Source organism: Erinaceus europaeus, chromosome 14 (genome assembly GCF_950295315.1).
Source record: "Erinaceus europaeus chromosome 14, mEriEur2.1, whole genome shotgun sequence".
Taxonomy (NCBI): Eukaryota; Metazoa; Chordata; class Mammalia; order Eulipotyphla; family Erinaceidae; genus Erinaceus; species Erinaceus europaeus.
In genome coordinates, this window is record NC_080175.1 from 39,744,778 (window position 1) to 39,771,005 (window position 26,228).

Genomic DNA, 26,228 nt, shown 5'->3' on the forward strand with positions numbered 1-26,228 from the left:
GGGACAGAACTCTGGTGGTGGGAAAGGTGTGGAATTATACCCCTGTTATCTTATAATTTTGTGAATCAATATTTGAAAATAAAATAGATAAATGAAAGTAGGTGTCAACGACCTGCCAAGTGGAGCCACGACCCCACTCACCTGTCTCTCTGCTTGACTTTGTCACCTGCACCAAACCCTGCACCAGAGTCCACCACTGGCCCCCGGGGGTTGAGGAGTGCGAGGTGGGTGGTCTGGGGAAGCAGGGAAGAGTGGAGGTGCGGGGGAGCCGGCGAGACCCTACGTCTCCGCTCTCTGGGCGACTGGACTCCAGGCTCTGCCTCCCAGGGGCGTGGCCCTGGAGAGTGTCACAGATCCTTGTCCAGTCAGGAGGAACCTATCTGCGCGCCGGGGCGTTTCCGGCGGGACACTTGAGACGGGACTCCTGTCCGCCAGCTCCACACGCTCCGCGCTCCACATCCCGTCATGAAGTTTCGGGCAAAGATCGTGGACACGGCCTGTCTGAACCACTTCACGCGTGAGCGGGGCCGCGCGCGGGAGAAGAGGGCGGAAGCGCGGGCGGGGGAACCGGAAGGAGGCCGCGCTTCGCCGGGGAACGGGGGGGGGGCTGGGCGGAGGACGCTGGGAGGAGAGGGAGCAGGTAGTGGGGAGGGGTTGTGAAACAGGGTGCTTGTCTGCGTGGCACTTTATTTTCTTTCATTTAATTTTATTTATGTTTCGATATATTTTATATTTTATATGCTTAATAGGACAGATAGAGAGAGAAAGAAACAGAAAGACACCTGCCGCCCTGCTTCAGCTCCAGGCTTCCCCCGGTGCAGGTGGGAGGCAGGGACTCCAACCCGGGCCCTTGAGTATGGGAACAAGTGCTCTCAACCAGGTGCACCACCACCCGGCCCTTGGCTTTGCTTCTCAGCCCCAGCCAGCCGTGTCTACACCGCTTTTTCTGGGGTGGACAGCCCTCTTCCCCTTGGGTCCCAGCATCCCGACTGTGCGGAGCCCTGTGCTGGCTTGTGGCCACACTGTGTGTGTGTGTGTGTGGGGGGGTGTTTTAAGTGTCCCCAGCCAGGTGGTAACAAAGCTCCTGGCCTCGGCCTCCTTATCCCAGCCTGGGAGGTCTGACCTCAGCTGCTTTCTTCCCCGGGAAGTTGCACCGAGTTAGAAGTGTTTATTTATTATTTTTTTGAATTGGGGGAATTAATAGTTTGCAGTCAATAGTAAAAAACAGTTGTTAGTTGTTGGTACATGTGTAAAATTTCTCAGTTTTCTGCAAAACATTCTCACCTTGAGCCTAGTTCCTCCTTTACCATCATGCGCCAGGACCTGAAAGCCCTCAGTGTCCTTTACTTTGGTGCAGTACACCAATCCCAGTCCAAATTTTGCTTTGTGTTTCCTTTTCTGTTTTTATTTTTCCACTTTTGCCCATGGGTGAGACATATTCATCCTTCTCTTTCTGGCTTCACTCACTTCACATGATTCCTTCAAGCCCTATCCTAGATTAGGTGAAGTTAGAAGTTTTGCAAGCAGGCTGGGGAGGCAGCATTAATGATTCTACACAAAGACTCTCATGCCTGAAGCTCCAAGGTCTCAGCACCACCATCAACCAGAGCTGAGCATAGCTAAATTCTACAAGCTAGGTGCACCCCTGGGATGCTTGCTTTTCCTCCTAGTCTCTCCCCCTCCCCTCTCCCTCTCCTCTCCCTCTTACCTTGTCCTCCATTTCCCCTTCCTCCTCCCCTCCCCCTCTTTCTCCCCTTCCCCTCCTTCTCCCCTCCCCCTCTTTCTCCCCTCCTCCCTTTCCTTCTCCCCTCCCCCTCTTTCTCCCCTCCCCCTCTTTCTCCCCTCCCCTCTTTCTCCCCTCCCCCTCTTTCTCCCCTCCCCTTCCTTCTCCCCTCCCCCTCCTTCTCCCCTCCCCCTCCTCCCCTCCCTCTCTCCCTCCCCCTCCCTCTCCCTGCACCCTCCAGCTCTAGATGCTTTGCATTAAGAATGTGTCCATTGCACTGACCAGTGGAATAGAATTGAGAGCCCAGAAGTAAGCCCCCACACCTATGGACATCTAATCTTTGACAAATGTGCCAAGACTATTAAATGGGGAAAGAGGAGTCTCTTCAACAAATGGTTTTGGAAAAAAAATGGGTTGAAACATGCAGAAGAATGAAACTGAACCACTATATTTCACCAAACACAAAAGTAAATTCCAAGTGGATCAAGGACTTAGATGTTAGACCAGAAACTGTCAGATACTTAGAGGAAAATATTGGCAGAACTCTTTTCCACATAAATTTTAAAGACATCTTCAATGGAACAAATCCAATTACAAAGAAGACTAAGGCATGTATAAACCTATGGGACTACATCAAATTAAAAAGCTTCTGCACAATACCCAATACCCCAATACCCAAAGAGACCCCTCACAGAATGGAAGATCTTTACATGCTATACATCAGACAAGAGTTTAATAACCAAATATATAAGGAGCTTGCCAAAGAAAACAAATAATCCCATCCAAAAATGGGGAGAGGATATGGACAGAATATTCACCACAGAAGAGATCCAGAAGGCCGAGAAACACACGGAAAAATGCTCCCAAGTCTTTGATTGTCAGAGAAATGCAAATAAAGACAGCAATGAGATACCACTTCACTCCTGTGAGAATGTCATACATCAGAAAAGGTAGCAGCAGCAAATGCTGGAGAGGTTGTGGGGGTCAAAGGAACCCTCCTGCACTGCTGGTGGGAATGTCAGTTGGTCCAGCCTCTGTGGAGAGCAGTCTGTAGAACTCTCAGAAGGCTAAAAATGGACCTACCCTATGACCCTGCAATTTCTTTCCTGGGGATATTTCCTAAGGAACCCAACAAACCCATCCAAAAAGATTAGTGTATACCTATGTTCTTATCAGCACAATTTGTAATAGCCAAAACCCGGAAGCAACCCAGGTGTCCAGTAACAGATGAGTGGCTGAGCAAGTTGTATATACACAATGGAATACTACTCAGCTATTAAAAATGGTGACATCACCATTTTCAGCCTATCTTGGATGGACCTTGAAGAAATCATGTTAAGTGAAATAAGTCAGAAACAGAAGGATGACTATGGGATGATCTCACTCTCAGGCAAAAGTTGAAAAACAAGACCAGAAGAGAAGACACAAGTAGAACCTGAACTGGAGTTGGTGTATTGCACCAAAGTATAAAACTCTGCCTTGGGCTGGGGGGAGAGTACAGGTCCTGGAAAAGGATGACAGAGGACCTAGTGGGGGTTGTATTGTTATGTGGAAAACTGAGAACTGTTATGCATGTACAAGCTATTGTATTTACTGTTGAATATAAAACACTAATCCCCCAATAAATAAACTAAAAAAAAAAAGAATGTGTCCATTGGAACCCCTTTAAATTACTGATCTCTGTGTAACTTTCTCCCCGGCTGCAGGAGTCAGTAACATGATAGCCAAGCTAGCCAAAACCTGCAGTCTACGAATCAGCCCAGATAAACTGAACTTCATCCTTTCGGACAAGGTGGCCAGTGGAGGAGTGAGCATGTGGTGTGAGCTGGAACAGGTTCGCAGGGACTCCCAAGAGGCCTTCAAATGCCCCCAGATGCCTTCAGAAAGTAAACACCCCAACACCTTTTTTTTTTTCTTTTAGGAGAACTTTTTCAGTGAGTTCCAGATGGAAGGCGTCTCTGCAGAAAATAATGAGATTTATTTAGAGCTGACATCAGAAAACTTATCTCGAGCCTTGAAAACAGCCCAGAATGCCAGAACCTTGAAAATCAAACTGACTAATAAGCATTTTCCTTGCCTCACGGTCTCTATAGAACTGGTGAGTAGTCGGGTCATTTTTGAATATTTCTGGAAAATAGAAGTAGGTGTAAGTCTGAGTTTTTGAATAGTATGCAGTGGGAAAACTATTCAGTTTGATTAAGACAACATATGAGGTAAATAAGTATTTTCCATGAGAGTTAATTCCTCATGCATAAACAGCATTGGGGTCACATAGTGTCCCACTAGAATACTGCCTTTTTCTCTAAAAAAATTTTTTTTCCTTTTGGTCATTACTCAGGCTTCACCACTTCAGGTTGACTTAGATTTCTCTCCCCCCTCTGCACAGAGAGAGAGAGAGAAAGAAAGAGGCAGAGAGAATGATGAAAGAGACCACAGCACTAAAGACTTCTTCAGTGTGGTAGGGGCTGGGTTCGATCCTGGGTCATGCACAACGCAAAGCAGTGCATTATCCAGGTGAGCTGTTTTGCTGGCCCACACCACCATTTCTTTTAGGGGTGCTGTCACACTCCAGAAGTCATGATTTCTTTTCATTTTCACTTCCAGAATGTCCCCTTACCTCATCTGCTATAATACCCTTAAATAACAATCTAATATTTATGAGAAAGATGGGCTGGGTGTGAGTGTGTGGTGGTGGTGGTAGTGTGGGGGTGGGGGGTTGCAGAACTCCTCTTAGCTTTGGTCTGTAGTGACACCAGAATTGGAGCATGGGCTTCTGGGGCCTTAGGTCTGCAAGTCCCATGCTCAACTCTGAACTATTTCCCCAGTGCAGCATATTTGTTTTCCATGCTACTACAGATGAAATTATTCCTTAGATCATCTTTCCTCAGAGCACACACACCCTGAGCTATCCCTGTTCCCAGAATGAAGTTCAGATTCCTGAAAGTGACATTCAGAGCCTTTTTCAGATGACCCATCCTGACTTGGAGCCAAATACCCAAATGTTCCCCTCTGAGGCACCCTGGGTGTACCTCATACTTTCTTCTCTCCCAGGTTGGGCCTGCTCCTTTTTTCCTTTTTTTTAAACCAGTGCACTGCTCAACTCTGGCATATGGTGGTACGGGAGATTGAACCTGGGACTTTGGAGCCTCAGGCACGAGAGTCTTTGCATAACCATTATGCTATCTACCCCACCCCTTTTTTCCTTTTTTAAAAAATTTATTAGTGATTTAATATTGATTTACAAAGTTACATGTCAACAGGGGTGTCATTCCACACTGTTTCCACCACCAGAATTCTGAATCCCAAGTCCCTTTGTTGCATGCCACCACAGTTCTCCCAAGGTTGCAGATATGGGTTAACTTTCATCTCTACAGCAATGTGTCTACATTTGTACATAATTTCCCCCTTTTTCTTCCAGGTCCAGTCCTCTCTTCCACTCCAAGCCACACATAACCCTGTTACTACATCCAAATGCCCCTCCCTTTTTCCTCCTCTCTCTGCAGGTCCTGATGAAGCTGAAGATCAGAGCCCTCTTACCCTCTTCCTCCTATTACTTCTTCCCCACTGAGAGTATGAATCAAAATTGTTTTTGGGGTGCAGAAGGCAGGAGTTCTGGCTTCTGTCATTGCTTCTATGCCGGACATGGGTGTTGGCAGGTTAATCTATACCCCCAGCCTGTTTCTGTCTTTCCCTAGTGGGGAGGGGCTCTGGGGATGTGGGGTTCCAGAGCATCAGGATGCAATCATAGCAGCATCTGCAACTTGGTATCTGGAAGATGATAGGACATGAAGTGAGGCAAAATGGTTAATGAATAGGAACCAAAAAGTAGGAATAGAGCAGATGAGATTAGGGATCTTAGGGTAGGAGAAAGCTCAGAAGTCCATTTTAGGCATTTTCCTAGGGGCTCACAACTATGCTAGTTTTTGCTTGAATCTCTTTCCCTCTATCTCCTCTACCCTCTCAATTTCTCTCTGTTCTGTCAAATCAAAAAAAAAAGGCCTTAGGAGCAATAGATTTGTAGTGCTGGCACTGAGCCTCAGTGATAACCCTGGAGACAAAGAGAAAAGCAAGACAGTAACACATTATTATTATTTTTTTAACCAAAACATGCAGCAGGAGCTGGGAGATAGCTTACTGGTTAAGATTTTCTTGCCTAAGGGGCCACGTGTTGGTGTATCTTTTTTTTTTTTTTTAATTTCTTTATTGGGGAATTAATGTTTTACATTCAACAGTAAATACAATAGTTTGTGCATGCATAACATTCCCCAGTTTCCCATATAACAATACAACCCCCACTATGTCATTTATCATCCTTCATGGACCTGTATTCTCCCCACCCAACCACCCACCCCAGAGTCTTTTACTTTGGTGCGATATGCCAATTTAAGGTTCTAATTGTGTTTTCTTTTCTGATCTTGTTTTTCAACTTCTGCCTGAGAGTGAGATCATCCCATATTCATCCTTCTGTTTCTGACTTATTTCACATAACATGAATTTTTCAAGGTCCATCCAAGATCGGTTGAAAATGGTGAAGTCACCATTTTTTACAGCTGAGTAGTATTCCATTGTGTATATATACCACAACTTGCTCAGCCACTCACTGTTGTTGGACACTGGGTTGCTTCCAGGTTTTGGCTATTATAAATTGTGCTGCCAAGAACATATGTGTACACAGATATTTTTGGATGGATATGTTGGGTTCCTTAGGATATATCCCCAGGAGAGGAATTGCAGGATCATAGGGTAGGTCCATTTCTAGCCTTCTGAGAATTTTCCAGACTGTTCTCCACAGAGGTTGAACCAATTGACATTCCTACCAGCAGTATAGGAGGGTTCCTTTGACCCCACACCCTCTCCAGCATTTGCTGCTGTTACCTTTTCTGATGTATGACATTCTCACAGGAGTGAAGTGGTATCTCATTGTTGTCTTTATTTGCATTTCTCTTACAATCAGGGACTTGGAGCATTTTCTCTTTTTTCTTTTTTGTTTTTTAATTTTTTTAAAATTAATTTTATTTATTTATTCCCTTTTGTTGCCCTTGTTGTTTTATTGTTGTAGTTATTATTGTTGTTGTCGTTGTTGGATAGGACAGAGAGAAATGGAGAGAGGGAGGGGAAGACAGAGAGGAGGAGAGAAAGATAGACACCTGCAGACCTGCTTCACCGCCTGTGAAGCGACTCCCCTGCAGGTGGGGAGCCGGGGTTCGAACCGGGATCCTTATGCCGGTCTTTGTGCTTTGCGCCACCTGCGCTTAGCCCACTGCACTACAGCCCGACTCCCTGGAGCATTTTTTCATATGTTTCTCAGCCTTTTGGATCTCTTCTGTGGTGAATATTGTGTCCAAGTCCTCCCCCCATTTTTGGATGGGGTTATTTGTTGTCTTGTTGTTGAGTCTGGCAAGCTCTTTATATATGTTGGTTATTAAACTCTTATGTATGGCATGTAAAGATCTTCTCCCATTCTGTGGGGGGGTCTCTTGATTTGGGTAGTGGTTTCTTTTGTTGTGAAGAAGCTTTTTAATTTGATGTAGTCGCATAAGTTTATACTTGCCTTAGTCCTCTTTGTAATTGGATTCGTTTCATTGAAAATGTCTTTAAAATTTATGCGGAAAAGAGTCCTGCCAATATTTTCTTCTAAGTATCTGATAGTTTGTGGTTTAACATCCAAGTCCTTGATCCATTTGGAATTTACTTTTGCATTTGGTGAAATACAGTGATTCAGTTTCATTCTTCTGCATGTTTCAACCCATTGTTTCCAACACCATTTGTTGAAGAGACTTTATGAAGCCAACATCACTCTGATACCAAAAGCAGACAGAGATACAACCAAAAAAGAAAACTACAGACCAATATCTCTGATGAACATAGATGTGAAAATATTGAACAAAATTCTAGCCAACCGGATACAGCAGTATATCAAAAAGATTGTTCATCATGACCAAGTGGGGTTTATTCCAGGCATGCAAGGTTGGTTTAATATACGTAAATCAATCAATGTGATCCAGCACATCAAGAAAAGCAAGACCAAAAACCACATGGTTATATCAATAGATGCAGAGAAAGCCTTTGACAAAATACAACATCCCTTATGATCAAAACACTACAAAAAATGGGAATAGATGGAAAATTCCTGAAGATAGTGGAGTCTATATATAGCAAAACTACAGCCAACATCATACTCAATGGTGAAAAACTGGAAGCATTTCCACTCAGATCAGGTACTAGACAGGGCTGCCCACTATCACCATTACTATTCAACATAGTGTTGGAAGTTCTTTCCATAGCAATCAGGCAAGAGCAAGGAATTAAAGGGATACAGATTGGAAGAGAAGAGGTCAAACTCTCCTTATTTGCAGATGACATGATAGCATACATGGAAAAACCTAAGGAATCCAGCAAGAAGCTTTTAGAAATCATCAGGCAATACAGTAAAGTGTCAGGCTATAAATTTAACATTCAAAAGTCAGTGGCATTCCTCTATGCAAACACTAAGAAGAAATTGAAATCCAGGAATCAATTCCTTTTACTATAGCAACAAAAACAATAAACTATCTAGGAATAAATCTAACCAAAGAAATGAAAGACTTGTATATTGAAAATTATGTGTCAAAAAAAAAAAAAAAAAAAAGAAAATTATGTGTCACTACTCAAAGAAATTGAAAAAGACACAAAGAAGTGGAAAGATATTCCATGTTCATGGGTTGGAAGAATTAACATCATCAAAATGAATATATTGCCCAGAGCCATCTACAAATTTAATGCTATCCCCATCAAGATCCAAAGCACATTTTTTAGAATAGAATAAATGCTACAAATGTTTATCTGGAACCAGAAAAGACCTAGAATTGCCAAAACAATCTTGAGAAAAAAGAACAGAACCGGAGGCATCACACTCCCAGATTTCAAACTGTATTATAGGGCCATTGTCATCAAAACTGCTTGGTACTGGAACATGAATAGTCACATTGACCAGTGGAATAGAATTGAGAGCCCAGAAAAGAGGCCCCACACCTATGGACATCTAATCTTTGACAAAGGGGCCCAGACTATTCAATGGGGAAAGCAGAGTCTCTTCAACAAATGGTGTTGGAAACAATGGTGTACCTTTTTTTAACCAGAGCACTGTTCAGTTCTGGCTGATAGTGGTGTGGGAGAACTGAACCTGGGACTTTGGAGTCTCAGACATGTTGCTAGGGGTTCACAACTATGCTAGTTTTTGATTGAGTCTCCTTCTATCTCCCTTTCGCTCTCAATTTCTCTCTGTCGTGCCAAGTTAAAAAAAAAAAAAAAAGGGAAAAAATGGCCGCCAGGAGCAATGGATTTGTCTTTTTGAGAGTGTTTTTGCATAACATTATGTTATCTGCTCCCACCCTATCTCTCTCTCCCTGTCTATCACCTCCTCCCCACCTAATTTCTTGCTGTCTCTATACAATAAATAAATAAAGGTAATACCAAAAAAAGGAAAAAAAAAGGTTTTCATGCCTGAGGGGTCCCAGGTCCCAGGTTCTTTTGCTAGCAGTACTATAAGCCAGAGCTGAATGGTTTTCAGCATAAAAAGAAGGAGAAGGAGAAGGAGAAGAAATGCTGTATGCCTTGGATCCATTATTTGTCTTATAGAAGCTACCAGGATGTGGATAAACATAAACCTTTGAGTATATAGAGAGTACATAGCATACTGACTGGCCTATACATATCTGTGTTTCTTGCTTTTACCAACATAACAACGTAATGTTTGCTTCAGCTGCTGCTGCTTGTTCTAGCATTACTAGAGATACTGTTCTCACCTCCCATCTACCAACCCTACTACATGAGCACACAGTTGCTCTGTCTTATTGCATTCAAGGTGTGATGATTATGTGTAGTTCATTTAATTTCATTTGAACGTTGGGGACCTAGTCTCATGCACTAGACTTTATTTTTCTTTTTTGTTTGATATTCATAGTTTGTTACAAGATTAAAAAATTACAGTGCCCCCACCACCAAAGTTCTATTTCCCACCCTCCCAAAGATAATCAGTATAGTTCTCACAAGCCTTACAGTTTGCTTGCTTCTATTTTGTTTGTTTGCTTTTTGGCAAGTTCATGCAAATCAGATCTTTGCATTCCAAATATGAGTGAAGCCATCTGGTAGTTGTCTTTTATCTCTTTACTTATTTTACTAAGCATAATCATCTCCAATTCCATCCATTTTGCCCCAAAGAACGAAATATCATCTTTTTTGATTGCAGAGTAGTATCCTGTGGATATTTATTCCCATAATCTCTTTAGTCCAGACTTAGCATCTCTTAACACAACCTAAAGCTTACCAGGAACACTGTGACTACCTTTTAAATGGATTCTAATGGGTGAACTGAGAACATTTCACATGGATTTTCTATTTCATCACATTTTTATGTCCTCTAGTTATTCGATTATCTTTTAATATTGACATTATAAAAATATTTCAACTTAATCTCTTGACAGCTATCTGCTTCCAACAGTAGTCGAATTGTGACACATGACATTCCTATCAAGGTCATCCCTAGAAAACTATGGCGGGATTTACAGGAGCCCACCATCCCAGCCGCTGAGGTGAGTGATGCCCAGGATCCTGTTGCTCATATTAAATGGCAGGATTTGAATTCTTCGGTTTTAGTTATATCAGAAAGTTGGATAGTACCTTAGAAGAAGCGGATGTTCATTTTTAAAGGATAACCAAGATCTCGCCTCCCTCCCTCCCTTCCTTCCCTTCTCAATCTCTCTCTCTCTTTGTCCTATCAAATAAACAAACAAAAGATTGGAAAAAAAAAAAAAGATAATCAAGGTGAAAAATTGGAGTATCTGCCTTCTATTTTTTTTTGCCTCCCGGGTTATTGCTGGGGCTCGGTGCCTGTACTACAAATCCACTGCTCCTGGAGGCTATTTTTTCCCTTTTGTTGCCCTTGTTGTTTATCACTGTTGTTGTTATTGTTGCTTTTGTTGTAGGGTAGGACAGAAAGAAATCAAGAGAGGAGGGGAGGACGGAGAGAGCGAGAGAAAGATAGACACCTGTAGACTTGCTTCACTGATTGTGAAGTGACACCCCCCCCCCCCCCGCAGGTGGGGAGCCGGGGGCTCGAACTGGGATCCTTACGCTGGTCCTTGTGCTTTGAGCCATGTGTGCTTAACCTACTGTGCCACCACCCCCCCTTTCTGGTTTTTAAATAAAATATTTTAACACTTTGCTGCATATAGTATAAACACCTCCCTATTTATAATAGGGAAAAGATTGCCTTGCTCAATAATAGCACTTAAATAGAGCAAAATATAAAATCATACTCGGTTCCATTCCATCTCCTGGGGTGGGTTTCTACAGAACTCTGTCTCTCCTCTTCTGTAAAGGAGTAATGCTCAGGCTGTGTGTGTATAAGATTAAACAAGAGGCCACCTTAGTCCTGATGACAGACATCTTAGAGCCACCAAAAATCAATTCAGCCAAAGGGTTGCTCACAATTTGCTCAAATTATTTTTGCAGAGTAGGAAAAGACCCGAGGCAGGTGAGAGCAGCCCACAGGGAAAGGCCTCAGGTGGCCCGAGAGGCCCAGTCTCTTTGGGCTTATGTAGGGGCATCTCAGTCCTGGAGCTGGCATGATGCCCAGAGGGACATGGTTGCTGAAGTAACCAGGGCAGGCCTAGCTAGGTTAGTAAAACTATGCAATTATATTTCTTTTTAGACTTTAAAAACTTTTACTGAGACAGTCTAACAGCACAACAGGGATCCCAGATGTATACAGTCATTTCAACACCTGTCAGCACTTGAATAAATATAGCAGTTTTAAAAATATTTTATGTATTTATTTTAAATTTATTTATTGGATAGAAACAGGAATTGAGAGGGAAGGGGGAAGTAGGGAGGGAAAAAGAGAGTCACCTGCAGCCCTGCTTCACTGATTGCAAAGTGTCCCTCCTTCAGGTGGGAGCTGGGGGCTTGAACCCAGATCCTTATACATTGTAATATGTGTTTTTGACTGGGTGTGCCACCACCCAGCCCTGAATTAGTATTTTTAATACTTGTGATTTTTCTCACATTTTTTTGTAGGTTAGTATTTACCTACCACTTTTGAAGACCATGAGGAGTGTCGTGGAAAAAATGAAGAACATCAGCAACCACCTCGTAAGTTATTAGAAAGAAACTGTGCAGTGTTTGCTTTTAGTTGTGTGGCCTGGGCGGAAACTTCTCCTGAGCCACAGCACCCTCACTCTCACGGTACCCAGGCTGCGGGTCTCCCTCACTGGGAGCTCCTCCTGGGGAACTGACCTGGTCGGAGTCTGCTGTAGAACAAGTACCCCTGAATCCTGTGCTAGGCCTATGCACTCTCCTAAGTACAGTGGCTTCTCTTAAGCATTTGCCTTCACATTGACATCTATGGCCTATCAAGAATGTGCTCAACAGTTCTTTCTTCTGCTGTGCTTCAGACTGAAAATTACACACGTCACCTTCTACTCTCTATCTGTTTTATGAAGATCTCCTGCCCTTGCCAAGAGTTGGTAACTGTGTGCACTATCCTCACTGGGCAGCTGGGGTTATCCTGAATTCTCTCTTCGTTGCCCTTCTCCCAGACACCTACATCTGACAACTTTTAAGACTTAACTTATCTAATTTAGGTGAGAGAGAGAAAGACAGACAGACAGATACTGGGTTAGTTCTCCATCATATGCAGAGCTGGGAATTGAACTCCAGGCCTCATAAATGCAAGTACTACATTCTACCTGCTGAGCTATATCCCCTGACACCTTAAGCCATGTGTATAATTATTCATTTAATTAGACATCTTGTTACTTTCTAAACCTCTGTATGATGAAGGTAGAGTTTTTGCTTTTCACTGGTGGTTGGTCCTTGAGGTCTCTTGTCATGTCATCCTCCCTGCTGATCCACTCTGACTTTATCCATTTCCAAGCTGCCATTCGAATTGAATTCTTTCAACTCAAGCAGTTTCATTTCTTTTCTTCCATCTTTCTCTGGAAGACACTGAGCCATTCTCCCTCTTCAGTCGCATGCCCAGGCATCCTCCCTCTGTCCTAGCTGTGAGACCCTCCTCTCTGCTGCTTTTTTCATTGCTACCTGATAAGGCCTACTGTTATCTCCATACTGGCTGACCTGCCAGCTTCCCAAAAAGGGAAATTCACCTCAGCCACCTGTTACTCAGAGACAATTCAAGTTTGATGGGCCAGAGAAAGCTTCTGTAGATCTATGGAACTGTGAGACAGACTTCTGAAAATTCCTATCTAGAAAATGCTTAGGAGCCATTCTGCCTCTGCAGTTGTTCTCGCATATGAGTACTTTTCTTTTATGCCTTCATTTTTACAGACTGCATTTTAATTTACAGACATTTGTGCTGATACTTTGTTCTGTGGCCACCTGCTGTTGATCCAGTTGTCAGGCTGGCATCTTGGGGATCCCTGGGTAGCTCCAGAGAGATTCAGAAGGGCCCAGGAGAGAATAAAGAGGCAATTAACCCAAGGATTTGTTTGTTTGTTCTTTCCATTCAGTGGAAATGACTCAGCAAAATAACTGAGGCAGATAAAATCATCAGTGGCATTTTCTTTTCTCCAGGGAGTTTAAAAAGCAAAGGTTTTTTGTGGTGTGGTTATTGCAATCCAGAATAGTAAGTGTGCAGAAAGTCAGATGGTGAGATTGACTTTGGGGCCACAACTCTCTATCTGAAGACTGAGTTGATAGAATTAAGAATAAGTGGAGCCCCACACACTTTCATCAGAGATGAGCCATTTTTTCTGGCCTGTTCTCTTCTTTTAGTGAGAGTAACCCTTGAGGAGACTTGCACGTGACTCTCTTGGGAGCAGAAAAATGAGCACAGATTACCAGGAATCTACATCATGTTTTAAGCTGTTGCTTCTCAGACTAATGTGCAGGAGATGACTCTTGAGTCTTGTTACAGTGTAGAGACTTTTGACTCAGGAGACTTCATCTGGGATCTAAGACCGTTCTGACAGGCTACTGGGGTGTTGGTAGTGCTGGCACGGCTTGCCTTTAAACTTGCTGAGTAGCAATGTTTCTTGATAGGAGCTTTGCTGTCTTCTACTTTAAGTATTCTTTTAGAATCATGGTGTCAGAGCTTCATAGGACCAGCCTGATGGTTAAACCAAGGGAATCTGGGCCTGTGGGTGAGATAAGTCATGATGTAGTGGCAAAAGCTAGTCTTTGGGGTCAGTCTAATGATGCCACCAGCCAGCATGTTCTGGGGCTGGGTATTACCAAAAGTGGAAGTGATAATACAGTGGAGGCAGGGACTTTGTGACTTTTTGCATGGTTAAAAGAGACCATTTCGTTAGGGGCCTAATAAATCAGTATTCCACAAATTCTTGGCAACTCTCATTGAGGAAATCACTGAAACATGTGCTGTTTTATCAAAAGCTTTAAGAAAAAGTATGTTGAGGCATGCTGTGTTCTGGGTAATAGTTAAAGAATCAACTGGATTGACCAGTGTCCAGAGAATTTGTGATGTGTTTGCTCTCTCAGTATCACTCTCATGCCACCAAGCCTGTTACTGGGCCTAGTCAGAAGAGATGGGATCTACTGTTTGATTACTCACATTCTAGGAATCTTAGCAAAACCTAAGGGAGTAATTGAGCCTGAAGTAAGTCTAGAACCATTACAAGCTGCTCTCTTGACTAAATCTCCATATGAAGCCATCATTTCTAATTCCTGAGAAGGTACGTGACCACCTGTTTGAACCGTCTAGGTATTTATTAAGCTTTCCAGATAAATAAGCTTTCCAGAGTCATTGAGAATATTCACAAGGATCATTGATTTGTTTATTTCAGCATTTTGTTTCCAGATGATAGAAGAGTAGTCTACACATGTGTTGATATATTTCTGGATAGTCAAGGAGTCAGACTGACAATACTTCTCTCATACAGAGATACACTTACTATGCAAAAACATAAATTTGGATTATCTTTGTGATCAAATAGCTAATCTATTTATCCAGCGGGACTAAAAGGGGAATATAATGTGTGTTGCCTAAAATATAACAACATAGATAGAGTATACAAGATACACCATGGAAAAATCTCATAAAACGAGCACTAGGCAATTGTGATCTAAAACATCATCTACCTAGTGAAAGTTCAGTTGAGATCAAGTCGTGATACAACAAAAGTAGTTGCATATATACTGGGTAATATGATTCCAGAATTAGCACAGCAGGTGGCAAAATCTTCCTAAACTTGGTACATAGCCTGTCTGGTTCACTCTGGGAGATTTATTTGACTTTTATGGTTATTTATGCCTGAGCACCATTAAGCTCTGTCTTATGATGGTGCTAGGGATTGACCCTGGAACTTGAGAGCCTCATGCACAAAAGTCTTTCTGTATAACTATTATGCTGTCTCTCCTTCCCACCCACCCCCACATGCCAAAAACAGAGCAGTATTTTTATTTATCTATACTCTGGGAGATTTCTACACAATTTCCCAGCAACTGAGAACTTAGTGATCATTGGGCAGAATGAAAACTGTTGTACTCTAGTTTTGAATGAAAAAATGACACAGACATTTGACAGATCTGTATGTTACAGAATATTATGAGAAACTCTAGTGCTCTATAGTTAGAACACTGCAATGAATCACTGTGTCTAACCAAAATGCAATTTAGATGAATTTATTTTGCTGAAGTTGTGCTGATTTATAAGAATATATGTTCTAGAGGCACAGTTGCACCCTTTTCAAAGGTTTATCACCTTTATCACACCTTTATCACCGTACCATACCCACCATTACTATGCCAGTATCCTCCACCACAGACCTGGTTTAGGGTTATTTTCTTTGTAGATTGATCATTTTCTTGTGTACATGTACTCCAGTCTCCAGAAGAGAGCAGATAGTTTCTGTTTGACCATCTTGAACTTCATCCTTGAGCACTGTAACTGGTGCACTCAACTGGGTACACCACCGCCTGGCCCCAGTAGTTTAAATTCTGACCAGAAGCATCCTTTAATGGTGGGGAATGGAAAGACCTCTGTGATCTGTGGAGAGGCCGCAGGTGTAGGTAGAGTTGGGTAGAAGGCAGCCCCTCAGGAGGAGCTATGAGAGCAGGCGGAGACTTGGGGGCTTGGGAGATGCCAGTCACCTGGCCCAGCTGCTCAGTCACAGCCCAGCTGTGCTGTGACTGCAGAGAGAGCCACCTGCAAGGTGACACTGCAGCTTGTGAAACTTTGGACACTTTTGGAATTCAAGAAGCTCACTTCCCAATATCTGAGTTTATTTCTTAGTTATAGGCTTCTGGTATAAGGGAATTTTTAAAATATTTATTTATTATTTATTCCATTTTGTTGCCCTTGTTATAGTTATGATTGATGTCATTGTTGTTGGATAGGATAGAGAGAAATGGAGAGAGGAGGGGAAGACAGTGAGGGGGAAAGAAAGATAGACACCTGCAGACCTGCTTCACCACCTGTGAAGTGACTCCCCTGCAGATGGGGAGCCGGGGGCTCGAATCTCTTCGTGTCACCTGTGCTTAACCCGCTGTGCTACCACCCGACTCCCCGTATAAGGGAATTCTAAAGCTAGGTTTTATGTTCTGTCATAGCTGCTGCTGTTCTTAATTTCTTGTAACTCTTCACACTCTCTGCACCAACTTTATGTAGTGCCTTCAGGCCTCTAAGTGTGCCAACAGGCCAACTGTTTTTATCTCTTGGATATTTTTCAGACTCTTTTGGTTTGAGTTTTAACCAGATTCCTGTTTTCTGGGATGGCTTCTGCAGGGCTCTAGGAGATATGGGGTGGTCAGGGTAGATTTTCAGCTTTATAACCCTGAATTCTCTAGTCTGTTGTAACCACAGGCTATGAAAAACTGGCCTCACCTCTAGCCACCTGTCCTGCCTTTCTGAGACCTCTCCCTCTTTATGTGCCTTTGTCATAAGCCTGTGTCATCAGGCCATTTTCATGTGTGTGCTCTTAAGTTTGAGCCCCAGCACCACATTGGCAGTGCTATGGCAGTGGAGAAAGTTCTGATGCAGTGGTGTCTCTACCTCTCTCTCATTTGTTTATTTATTTATTCACTGGGTAGAGACAGAAAGAAATTGAGAGGGATGAGGAAAGTAATGAGGAAGAAAGAGAGAGAGAGAAGGAAGGGAAGGGAAGGGAAGGGAAGGGAAGGGAAGGGAAGGGAAGGGAAGGGAAGGGAAGGAAGGGAAGGGAAGAGAAGAGAGACACATCTGCAGCACTGCTTCACCATTTGGGAAGCTTTCCCCCTGCAGGTGGGGGACCAGGGGCTTGAACCTTGATCCCTGCACATTATAGAGTGCACTTATCCAACTATGCCACCACCCAGTCACCACCCCTCTCTCTCTTAATGAAAAAAGTGACTTGAGGCAGTGAAACCGCACATGTGTGACTCTGGTTCTATTAAAGATTATTATAGGGAGTCGGACAGTAGCACAGCAGGTTAAGCACACATGGCGCGAAGCACAAGGACTGGCACAAGGATCCTGGTTTGAGCCCCCAGCTCCCCACCTGCAGGGGAGTTGCTTCACAGGTGGTGAAGCAGGTGTCTATCTTTCTCTCCCCCTCTCTTGTCTTCCCTTCCTCTCTCCATTTTTCTCTGTCCTATCCAACAACAACGATGACATCAATAACAAAAACAATAATAACTACAACAACAATAAAAAAACAACTAGGGTGGTCCGGGAGGTGGTGCAGTGGATAAGGCATTGGTCTCTCAAGCATGAGGTCCTGAGTTCAATCCCTGGCAGTACATATACCAGAGTGATGTCTGGTTCTTTCTCTCTGTCCTATCATTTCTCATGAATCAATAAATAAAATAAAAAAAACAACAACAACAGGGCAACAAAAGGGAAAATAAATAAATAAATTTAAAAAAATTAAAAAAATAATAATAAAACTGCCCTGTGGCACCATTCTATCTCACTGACACTTTTGCTCCTGACTTCTTCCGACCTTTGAAGCACTCTTATGGAGCTTTTACATCTTGCACCTAGGTCCACCTGCTCTCAGGCCTTCTACCCTTGGGAGTTGTGGGGTTTCTGGGGTCCTGGCTGTCAGCTCTTATCTTTTCTGTGTTGCTGATGTTGTGGGGGTGTGGATGCTGTTGAGGGTATGTGTTAGGGTGCTGTGGGGCCCCTGGTTTCCTGGGAGCTGATGTCTATGGGTTCTCTCCTTCCTTCCTTCCTCATCCTCCCTCTCTTCCTTCCTTTCTTTTTTCTTTTTCCGTAAGACTGTATAAAACATTCCATTCCATTTGCAGATCATCGAAGCCAACCTAAACGGACAGTTGAACTTGAAAATAGAAACAGAACTAGTATGTGTTACGACCCATTTTAAAGATCTTGGAAATCCTCCACTAGGTAAGTTTGCCAGCTGGTCATTTGCTTTGCTTTTGATAACTCGCTTTAGGAGACACATCTTGTTAAGATCTCCATGTGAAAAACATGTCAACGGGGCCAGGCAGTGGCGCACCTGGTTAAGCACACATATCACCATGTGCAAAGATCTGGTTTGAGCACCTACTCATGAGCAGTGCAGCAGGGCTATGTCACTCTTTCTCTCTCTTCTCCCCTCTCAATTTCTCTTTATCCTATCCCCTGTGGTGGATTCATAGTATTGGCATTGAGCCCCAGCAATAACCCTGGTAGCAAAAAAAAAAAAAATGCCATGTCAACATCTGGGTGACAGTGTTTCTTGCTTAGGGGCATGGGATGGCATGTGTCTGCTTGGCTGTGGAGGGGGTGCCTGCCTGGGAAGAAGGAGATGTGCCATTAGGTTGTGGCCACTCAGTTCATGGTCCTTTCACTCATCTAGAAAACATGGGTTGGGAGTCCGGCGGTAGCGCAGCAGGTTAAGTGCACGTGGCGAAAAGCACAAGGACCTGCGTAAGGATCCCGGTTTGAACCACAGCTCCCCACCTGCAGGGGAGTCGCTTCACAAGCGGTGAAGCAGGTCTGCAGGTGTCTGTCTTTCTCTCCCCCTCTCTGTCTTCCCCTCCTCTCTCCATTTCTCTCTGTCCTATCCAACAACGACGTCGATATCTACAACAATAAGACAACAAGAGCAACAAAAGGGAATAAATAAATAAATATATTTTTTAAAAAACATGGATCAAGATGAGTCATCCATGAACTTTTCCTGTCTATTTTTACTCTAAATATTCTGCTTCTGAGCTGGAGAGACAGCAGAATGGTTCTGCAAAAGACTCTCATGCCTGAGGCTCTGAGGTTCCAGGTTCAATTCCCAGCACCATCATCAGCCAGAGCTGAGCAGGATTCTGGTGTTCCTCTCTCCCTCTCCCTCTCTCTCCTCTTTCTCTCTCTCACTCTCTCTCATTAAATAAAATAAGTAAAACTTAAAAAAAAATAAAGTTTCAGTTTTCCATCTGGAATAGAATCAGAAAATATTTTCTTCTGCCTTAGTCTCTTTCATAATGCCAAGTTAGATTAGCAAATACAGTTTACTTCTCAGGTCATCAAATGTGCCAGCCCATCCTGGATGATAAGAGGTGTTGGAGCCCACAGTGGAACAGGATGATTGAGCAGATGGGCTTCAGGGAAGATCAGAATCACATGCTGCAGAGCTCACGGGTGGGGGTGAGGGTGAGCTGTATAATGGGGCTGGGGGGAGGGAGTGTGGGGATGAGGCAAGGGCCCAGGAACAAGTGTTCTCTAATAATATGTGTCTGCTTTAAAGCAAACATACTGGGTCCCTTTAAAAGTCTTTTTTCCCTAATTTTATTTTTAATCTTTATTTATTTATTTATTAGATACAGACAGAGATTCCACTTCCCTCCAAAGGATAGATAAAGAGGGAGAAAGACAGAAGCACCTACAGCACTGCTTCACCATTCAAGAAGCTTTTCCCCTGCATGTGGGGATCATGGGGCTCAAACCTGGGTCTATGTGCATTGTAACATGTGCACTCAACCAGGTGTGCCACCACCTGCCCCCTCCCATTTTAAAAGTTTTAAAATTAAACTACTTCAAGTTTGCTTTTCAAGACACATTATTTACACAGCATTGGAAAGGGTTGTTCCTGCAGTGAAGAGCCTGCTGTTGTACTAAAACAAAATCGGGAACTAAGGCTTCTGTTATATGAATTGTTCATTTCTTAGAAATTCTCATTTTATTCATGTTACTAATTGTACATTGAATAAGTAACTATTTTACCTGTGAAAATTTTCAGAAGTTGAAAGAATGCTTCCTTATTTCACGGCAGGTCTGCATTAGGCCTGTATGTTTTTGCTCTTAAAGGAGTATTAGACCCATTTTTTTAAAGTTGGGACTTCTAAATACTTGCTTGCCAAGTGATGAAGGATGCTAAAATCAGTAATTATAGGAATCATTAATTTATATAAGTGATCTTTGTGCTATCTCTAGCTCCCTGTTATATTCGAATATGTTGCATTTTAAAACATTCATGTCTGTTTATCTTGTGAAGACTCTTCTCAAAACAGAGACCCAGAACAAATGGCTGAAGTTCACATAGACATTAGGAAGCTCCAACAGTTCCTTGCTGGACAACAAGTAAACCCTACTAAGGCCATCTGCAGTAAGTCTGCATTTCACTTTGTATTTCGTAATTCAGATATTTTAATCAGCTTTGGTCTCACAGTTGTGTGCAATCTCAAACAAGTTTAGTCGCACGGATGCTGGTGTCCTAGGGGAAGGAGGCGCTTCTCTAAAGAGGAGCAGCAGGGCACAGCTCCTGGCACCTCCTCTCCCTACAGCCTGTGCCCACTGATGTGGCAGAGGGGCCTGGACATGTGCCAGACACTCACTGCCAGGAGTGTGGGGTTCTAAGCCCTCCAGTCTCTTTACTATTCCTCCAGGTTCCCACCTTAGCCCAGACCCTTATAAAGCTGTCCCCTATCTCAGTGTCTGCGCTCCTGGTCCTTAGCACTTGTTATTGGTTCTCAGTTCTGATCACTTCCTCACATAGACACCAGCATTGGCTCTCCTTTCTTTGACCACACGTGAGAAGTGGCTTATGGGACAAGAAATTTCCAAGGCGCACTCTATCTGCTTACTCCTAAGATCACAGCATTTGAAGTGACGCTTTGTCTGTGACTGGAAGTACCCTAGTATGTGATAACTCCCAGGCTGAGCACTCTGGACCAAAGCAGCACACTTAATATTATGATTGGATTCTTGGGCAGAGAGGGAGATACCCTGAGGCTTTAATGCAGGAAGTAGTGCTTATTATGCCAGCAGGCTCAGCAGCCTCAGCTCCAAAAAAAGAAACTGAGCCAAGTAGGGCTTATCCTTTTATACAATTATCAGCTTTCCCATAGTAACTCATAGCAACAAGCTTAACAGGTGCTTTATTCTTTTCTGTATAAAGAAAGCACAGTTTGGGTGATAAGCAGACTTGGGCAGAAAGAACAGATTCTCAGGCCACTGACCAAGGCTACTCTGATGATGGCAGCAGGAAGCTATGTTTGTACTGGGAGGAGGGGAAGATGGCCGCCAACTGCAGTTTTCTTCTTGAGCTTGAGAAGTTAACCCTTACCTTCTCTGTCTCAGTATTAAGTAGAGATCACCATGGTAGTCATAACTCACTAATGCTAGGCAGAGAAGGAAAAGGAAATTACATATGAGTCTATGCCAAGGACCAGCTCTTTGAAATGATAGATAAAAAGGAAGCAGAACTGACAAGAGAAGCAGCACAGGAAGGACAGTGTGCTAAGAAGGCGCTAGATGAGGTGATGGACATAGACGGGTGTGCGTTGTCCTCAGGGACAGGGACAGGAAGGAAAAGCAGAAAGGCTGGGCCTGGGGTGGAATGGGGTCTCTGTCTGCCTGAGCTGCATCCTCAGAAGCTTGGACAGAGACTATGTTCTGTTTCAAGGGCTAAGAGCAGCAGGGCTGTGCTCCTTGGCCCTCCCTGAAAGTTTAAGACAGCTCTTCTCCAAAGGACAGCTTGCATGGCAGCTGAGTTCAGACGTCCATTCTCAGGTCTGGTCAGGGCCTTCTGGCTCATTTCTAGCAAACTCCTGGCTGCTAGCCTCTGGAGGTCCCACCAACCCCAGTTTGGTGGCTAGAATGTGAACCAGCTCTCCTGTCCTCAGAGCAGCAGCTCCAGGAGTGGGGGCTGCACTCGCCTCGTGGGATATGCTCAGGCCTCGAGCCTATACTGTGGCCTAGGAAACAGGAGTGGGGAGGCAGACAATGCAGGACAAACAGAGCTGGGGGTGAGGGGTGAAGGAAAGCATGAGAGCTTTAATTCTGTGTCACAACCTGCTACTCTGTGTCTCTGCTGCATTCAGGTACAATAGCCACTGTAACAACACACTTACTTCTATCTGTCTTGCTTCCTGCATGGCTGTGTGTCACACTTCTGGGAGGTCTCTGGAGGCCCTCAGCGTCTACCTTCTGCCTCCCCCTGTAGGTGCAGTGCCAGTTTCTGCTGGTCCTCTGGTGCTTTCCCCACCTACGCTCTCCTTTGACTAGGTCTCTTCTGTTTTGATCCCATTTCTCTTAGCCATCTGGCTTCAGCTGGTCTCCACTAGATTCCCATTGGAACCTTGGGGATGGGCATGTGAACAATCCCCCCCTCACACATACACACATACACCTCACCTGGCAGCACCTGTCCTCTTGACTCAGTGGCTATGGCTCTTGGCTGCTGTGCTCTCACCCTCACACTGCAGTCCCTCATTCTTTGCCTTCCTTGCTCTCCCTCTTTTGGTCCCTGCCCATGTTATAGTTTTTACCCTGGGCCCTGGCAGGATTATAGGGTGACTGGAATTACTGGCTGAACTGATTTGTCATGTTCCCCCCACCCCTCGCAGCCCAGCGCATGACCGCCTGTCATAGGCAGGAGGTGACACCACGTGTCATGTAAAATATCCTAAATGTGCATTAATAGGAGACTGGTTAACTAGTCTGTGGTGTGGCACAATGTTTCAGTTACTTTAAAAATAATGTGACAGAAGTTTGTTGTTGCAGATACTCGTTTGTACCATCTGATCTCAGTTTGGAGAGTAATAATGAAGTATTATGTGTATTACGCTAGAGAAAGACCAGGAAGTGACACCTTGGATGTAGCACCTCGGCTGCCCACTAGTGGGAAGCTGCCTTTTCCTGAAGGGGCTGGCACAGACAATCATGGCTGCCAGGAGATCTATCTGGCGTGTTCTCACCACAGTCCGTGGCAGCTCACCTTCTTTTCCTCTGCCATCTCTGGCTGAGGGTGACCTGGCCTGAGCTGGGGCATTCCAACATTCTGTGAACTTAGAAAGCAGAGGCACACAGCCCATGGGCCTCTGGAGGGAGGACGGTATGTGTGTTTGACAGTAACCAATGCTCTTCTCTCCCTAGATGTGAGTGACAAGATGGTCCATTTTGATTTGCTCCATGAAGACGTGTCTCTACAGTATTTCATCTCGGCCCTGTCATAGCACCATCTTCCCAGAGGGAAGCACTCTGGGGGGGGCGGGGAGCTCAATCCTGACCTGCAGAGGCCAGAGGTTGATGCACGCTAAGTCACTTGTCTGTGTCCTTGCAGCAGCACAAATCCTATATAGTTTGCTTTTTTCCCCCTTTTTTATACTATTTTGACTAAAATTGGAATTAATGAAACACAATTGAATAAGCCCCCTTTCCTATTACTTCTTCTGTCCATGCCTATTTTATCTTGCCCTCTAGACACTGAAAGAAAAGAGAATTTACTTCTCTAGATTTCCAAGAGTACTTTCTTATTGAAGCTGTGAAAAACGTATTCTGCACTTTGAATTGATATGGTGAGCAAATTTTGCAGAATGTTATTGGTTGAGTTAGAGTTCGGCATTTTTTTTTTTTTTAACCCCATAGCTCTCTGTTTCAATTAGTATGTTCTAGTGGATAAGTCCTGTAGCAACAGACCCAGAAATACTTGCTCACATTCCTTCTGTGCTCTCATTGCTCAGTGCTTCATTGGCATCTCAGTGCTCCACCCAGTGCCTCCTGTGAAACGAGCCCTTGGTGCAGCCCCATGAGACCAGGCTGGAGTCCTCTCGCTAAGAGATGCCCAGAAGATGCAGTTCCCCGACTGTGACTCGTGTAACATTCTTCTTTCATGGTGCAGTCATCATTCTGGAAAGAGCCCCTCTGTGTTTGGAACAGGGATAACTACAGCATCTTGTTGTATGACGGGTGCTGAGAGCCTACTTCTGCCTATGAACCCACCCAGTGGGTGAGAGTCTGCTCACCCCTCTGGAGACACAGCCATCACAACCCTGCTGTGATGAGAGCTTATTTGCCCTGTGGAATGGTGTGTCATCTGTGCCATCTTAGTGCCACAGGGACACGTTGAGGGAGTAAAGCACTTGCTTAGGGCAAGGGGAGCAAATAAATCAGCTAGACTGGGAATATCTTTCATGGCTTTTTCTTACTATTTGGTAAATGCAATGTATTGAATGGCTTTTCTGATGTTACTAACGTTCAAATGCGAGGTAATATTTTGTTAAAATAACACTTTAAAGTGAGGGCCTCATTTTAATTTTGAAGTTCTCTCTCGCTCTGTCTGATGCTCCCAGCCAACTCAGTGCCAGCTGCAGTGATAAAACTAAGTCACTCTGTATCAGGAAGTGATTCCTGAAAGGTGTGCTGTCAGAGTCAAGCTTCTGTTCCAGCAAGTGTGTTAGTGAAGATACATTATTTATTAGGGTAAGAGGAAAAGGGCTGATTTCTTCTTCTGCATTATCTAAGTTAGCGTGCTCTTTGTGGCCTCCCCTTGACTGTGGTGTCCACTGTGTTGGGGACACATCAGGAAAGGCCTGTACCAGTCACTGCAGCTTAGACATCCTGAGATGAGCAGTGCAGCCTCTTAATCCTGCAGATTAGGTGACATGACCTGCCCTGGAATTCTCATTTCACGTCTCCCACCCAAATCGCTGAAATAAGAAGCCAAGCATTTCAGAGTTAGCATTTACCCGCCTGAGAAGAATATTTTTGCTTCAGATCAGTCATAGTAAAATAGATTTACCTGCAGTTTTGAAAAACAGATGTAACTTCCCTCAACTCTCTTCAGTGCTTATTTAACGTAAGTCCTGATTTTGATGATTTTATGGAAGACTCAGGCCTTTCTTTATGAGTGGCCTCACTGCTCATTGTTGGCCATAGCCTCTGCCTCTGAAGATGGTAAGCAGGCCCTGGAGGGTGCTGAAAGGACCCCCAGAACTACAGACCACCCAGTGTTGCTCTGCTGAGCATTGTTGAAAAGGACAATGTTTTGGGAGGTTAGGAAGTAGCAACTTAGTCCACTTGGAGGAATGAATACAGTTTGAAAGATCATCTTATTTCAAGACTAATTCCTGAAGCATTGAGGTCTGTTAAAATAGCTTTCTAGATTTTAAAGATGGGCTCTGGCTTGTTGTGTGTATACAGAACCCACCATGTGGAGGCCTGTCCTGAGTGCTGTGCTCAGCTCCAGCTGCCTATGGGATGGCTTTCCTGAGGATTCCAAGGGAGTCTAATAGGAAGCTCCACTGTTTTTTGTTTGTTTGTTTGTTTTTGTTTTGTAGCTTCTTCTCAGTGCAGTCAATGAACCAAGAATAGGAGTCATCTGTTGTGACTTTTAATTCTAAAACAAGCAGGGAAATGCAATAGTCTCCTCAGTTACTGCTGGTGGGGATGTGATTTGTTTCTGCATTCTGGAGTCCAGTGTGGTATTATGTGTGGAAAGCCCTCCTTTCCTTTTTGACCCAGTTTTCTGCTGATAGTAATTTACACAGAGATAACCATCAGGGATGTTCTAGTACTGTTCTACAAAAAGCATATGAAATATCTTAAATGTGAGTTCCTAGGAGATTGAGTAAGTAGTCAGTAGTTGGCACAATCTTTCGGTGACTTTTAAAATAGTGACAGAAGAAGTCTGCTATTGCAGCCAAATGTTTATGACTCAAGTTAAGGAGCAGAGCAGACACCCCTCTGTACCACCTGACCCCAGTTTGGAGAATATTAACAATGTGTTATATGTATCTATGCTAGAAAAAAACTGTATATACACCAACATTTGCACCTTGTTTTTTCTGAATGTTTTGTTTCAATCTTTGTATACCTAAGTATTTTCTTAAAATGCTATATTCAAATTTATAACAAATAAATTATTTTGAAGGTATTACTGTTATGAGTAATCTTTATTATTTCAATGCAGTAATCTTTATTATTTCAGTTCAACTTGGAGTGAACATTTCCTGAACACTGGAATTTAGATGCTTCAGTTTTCATGACGTACTTATTTTCATAAGTAGAGCACTCAAAACTTGTCACAGTGAAATTGTAACAGCTTCAAAATTCTGAGTCTGTATTGGCTGGCAGGCAGGCAGCATTGTGTTAAGCAACTCTGCGTGAGCCCAGCATGTGTGAGGCCAAATCAGTATGTGCAACTGGATCTTTGTGGTAAGTGGAGAAAGGACCCCAGAAGGAGGGTAGAGATGTCAGTGGGCTGACCACCCAGCAGCTCAGTGAGGCATAGCCCTCACAGACAGATGGTTTTCAGCTGCCAAAGTGCTATACTTTGCCATTCCACCATTCCCA

General features: G+C 43.7%; 1 protein-coding gene across 2 annotated transcripts; it reads left to right on the forward strand.

Moving 5' to 3' along the window:
- Positions 1-381: 381 nt before the first annotated feature.
- On the forward strand, positions 382-25,809 carry HUS1 (HUS1 checkpoint clamp component). Of its 2 annotated transcripts, XM_016188809.2 has the most exons (8): positions 382-517; positions 3,430-3,557; positions 3,645-3,821; positions 10,186-10,293; positions 11,780-11,854; positions 17,966-18,065; positions 20,149-20,259; positions 23,031-25,809. In XM_016188809.2, exons 1-8 carry the CDS (start codon positions 466-468, stop codon positions 23,108-23,110), a joined length of 831 nt encoding a protein of 276 aa, XP_016044295.1. In that variant the 5' UTR covers positions 382-465; the 3' UTR covers positions 23,111-25,809. The 2 variants fall into 2 exon arrangements, with proteins under 2 accessions (XP_016044295.1, XP_060027541.1); XM_060171558.1 differs by lacking the exons at positions 20,149-20,259; positions 23,031-25,809 and adding an exon at positions 19,177-20,142.
- The last annotated feature ends 419 nt before the right edge of the window (positions 25,810-26,228 follow it).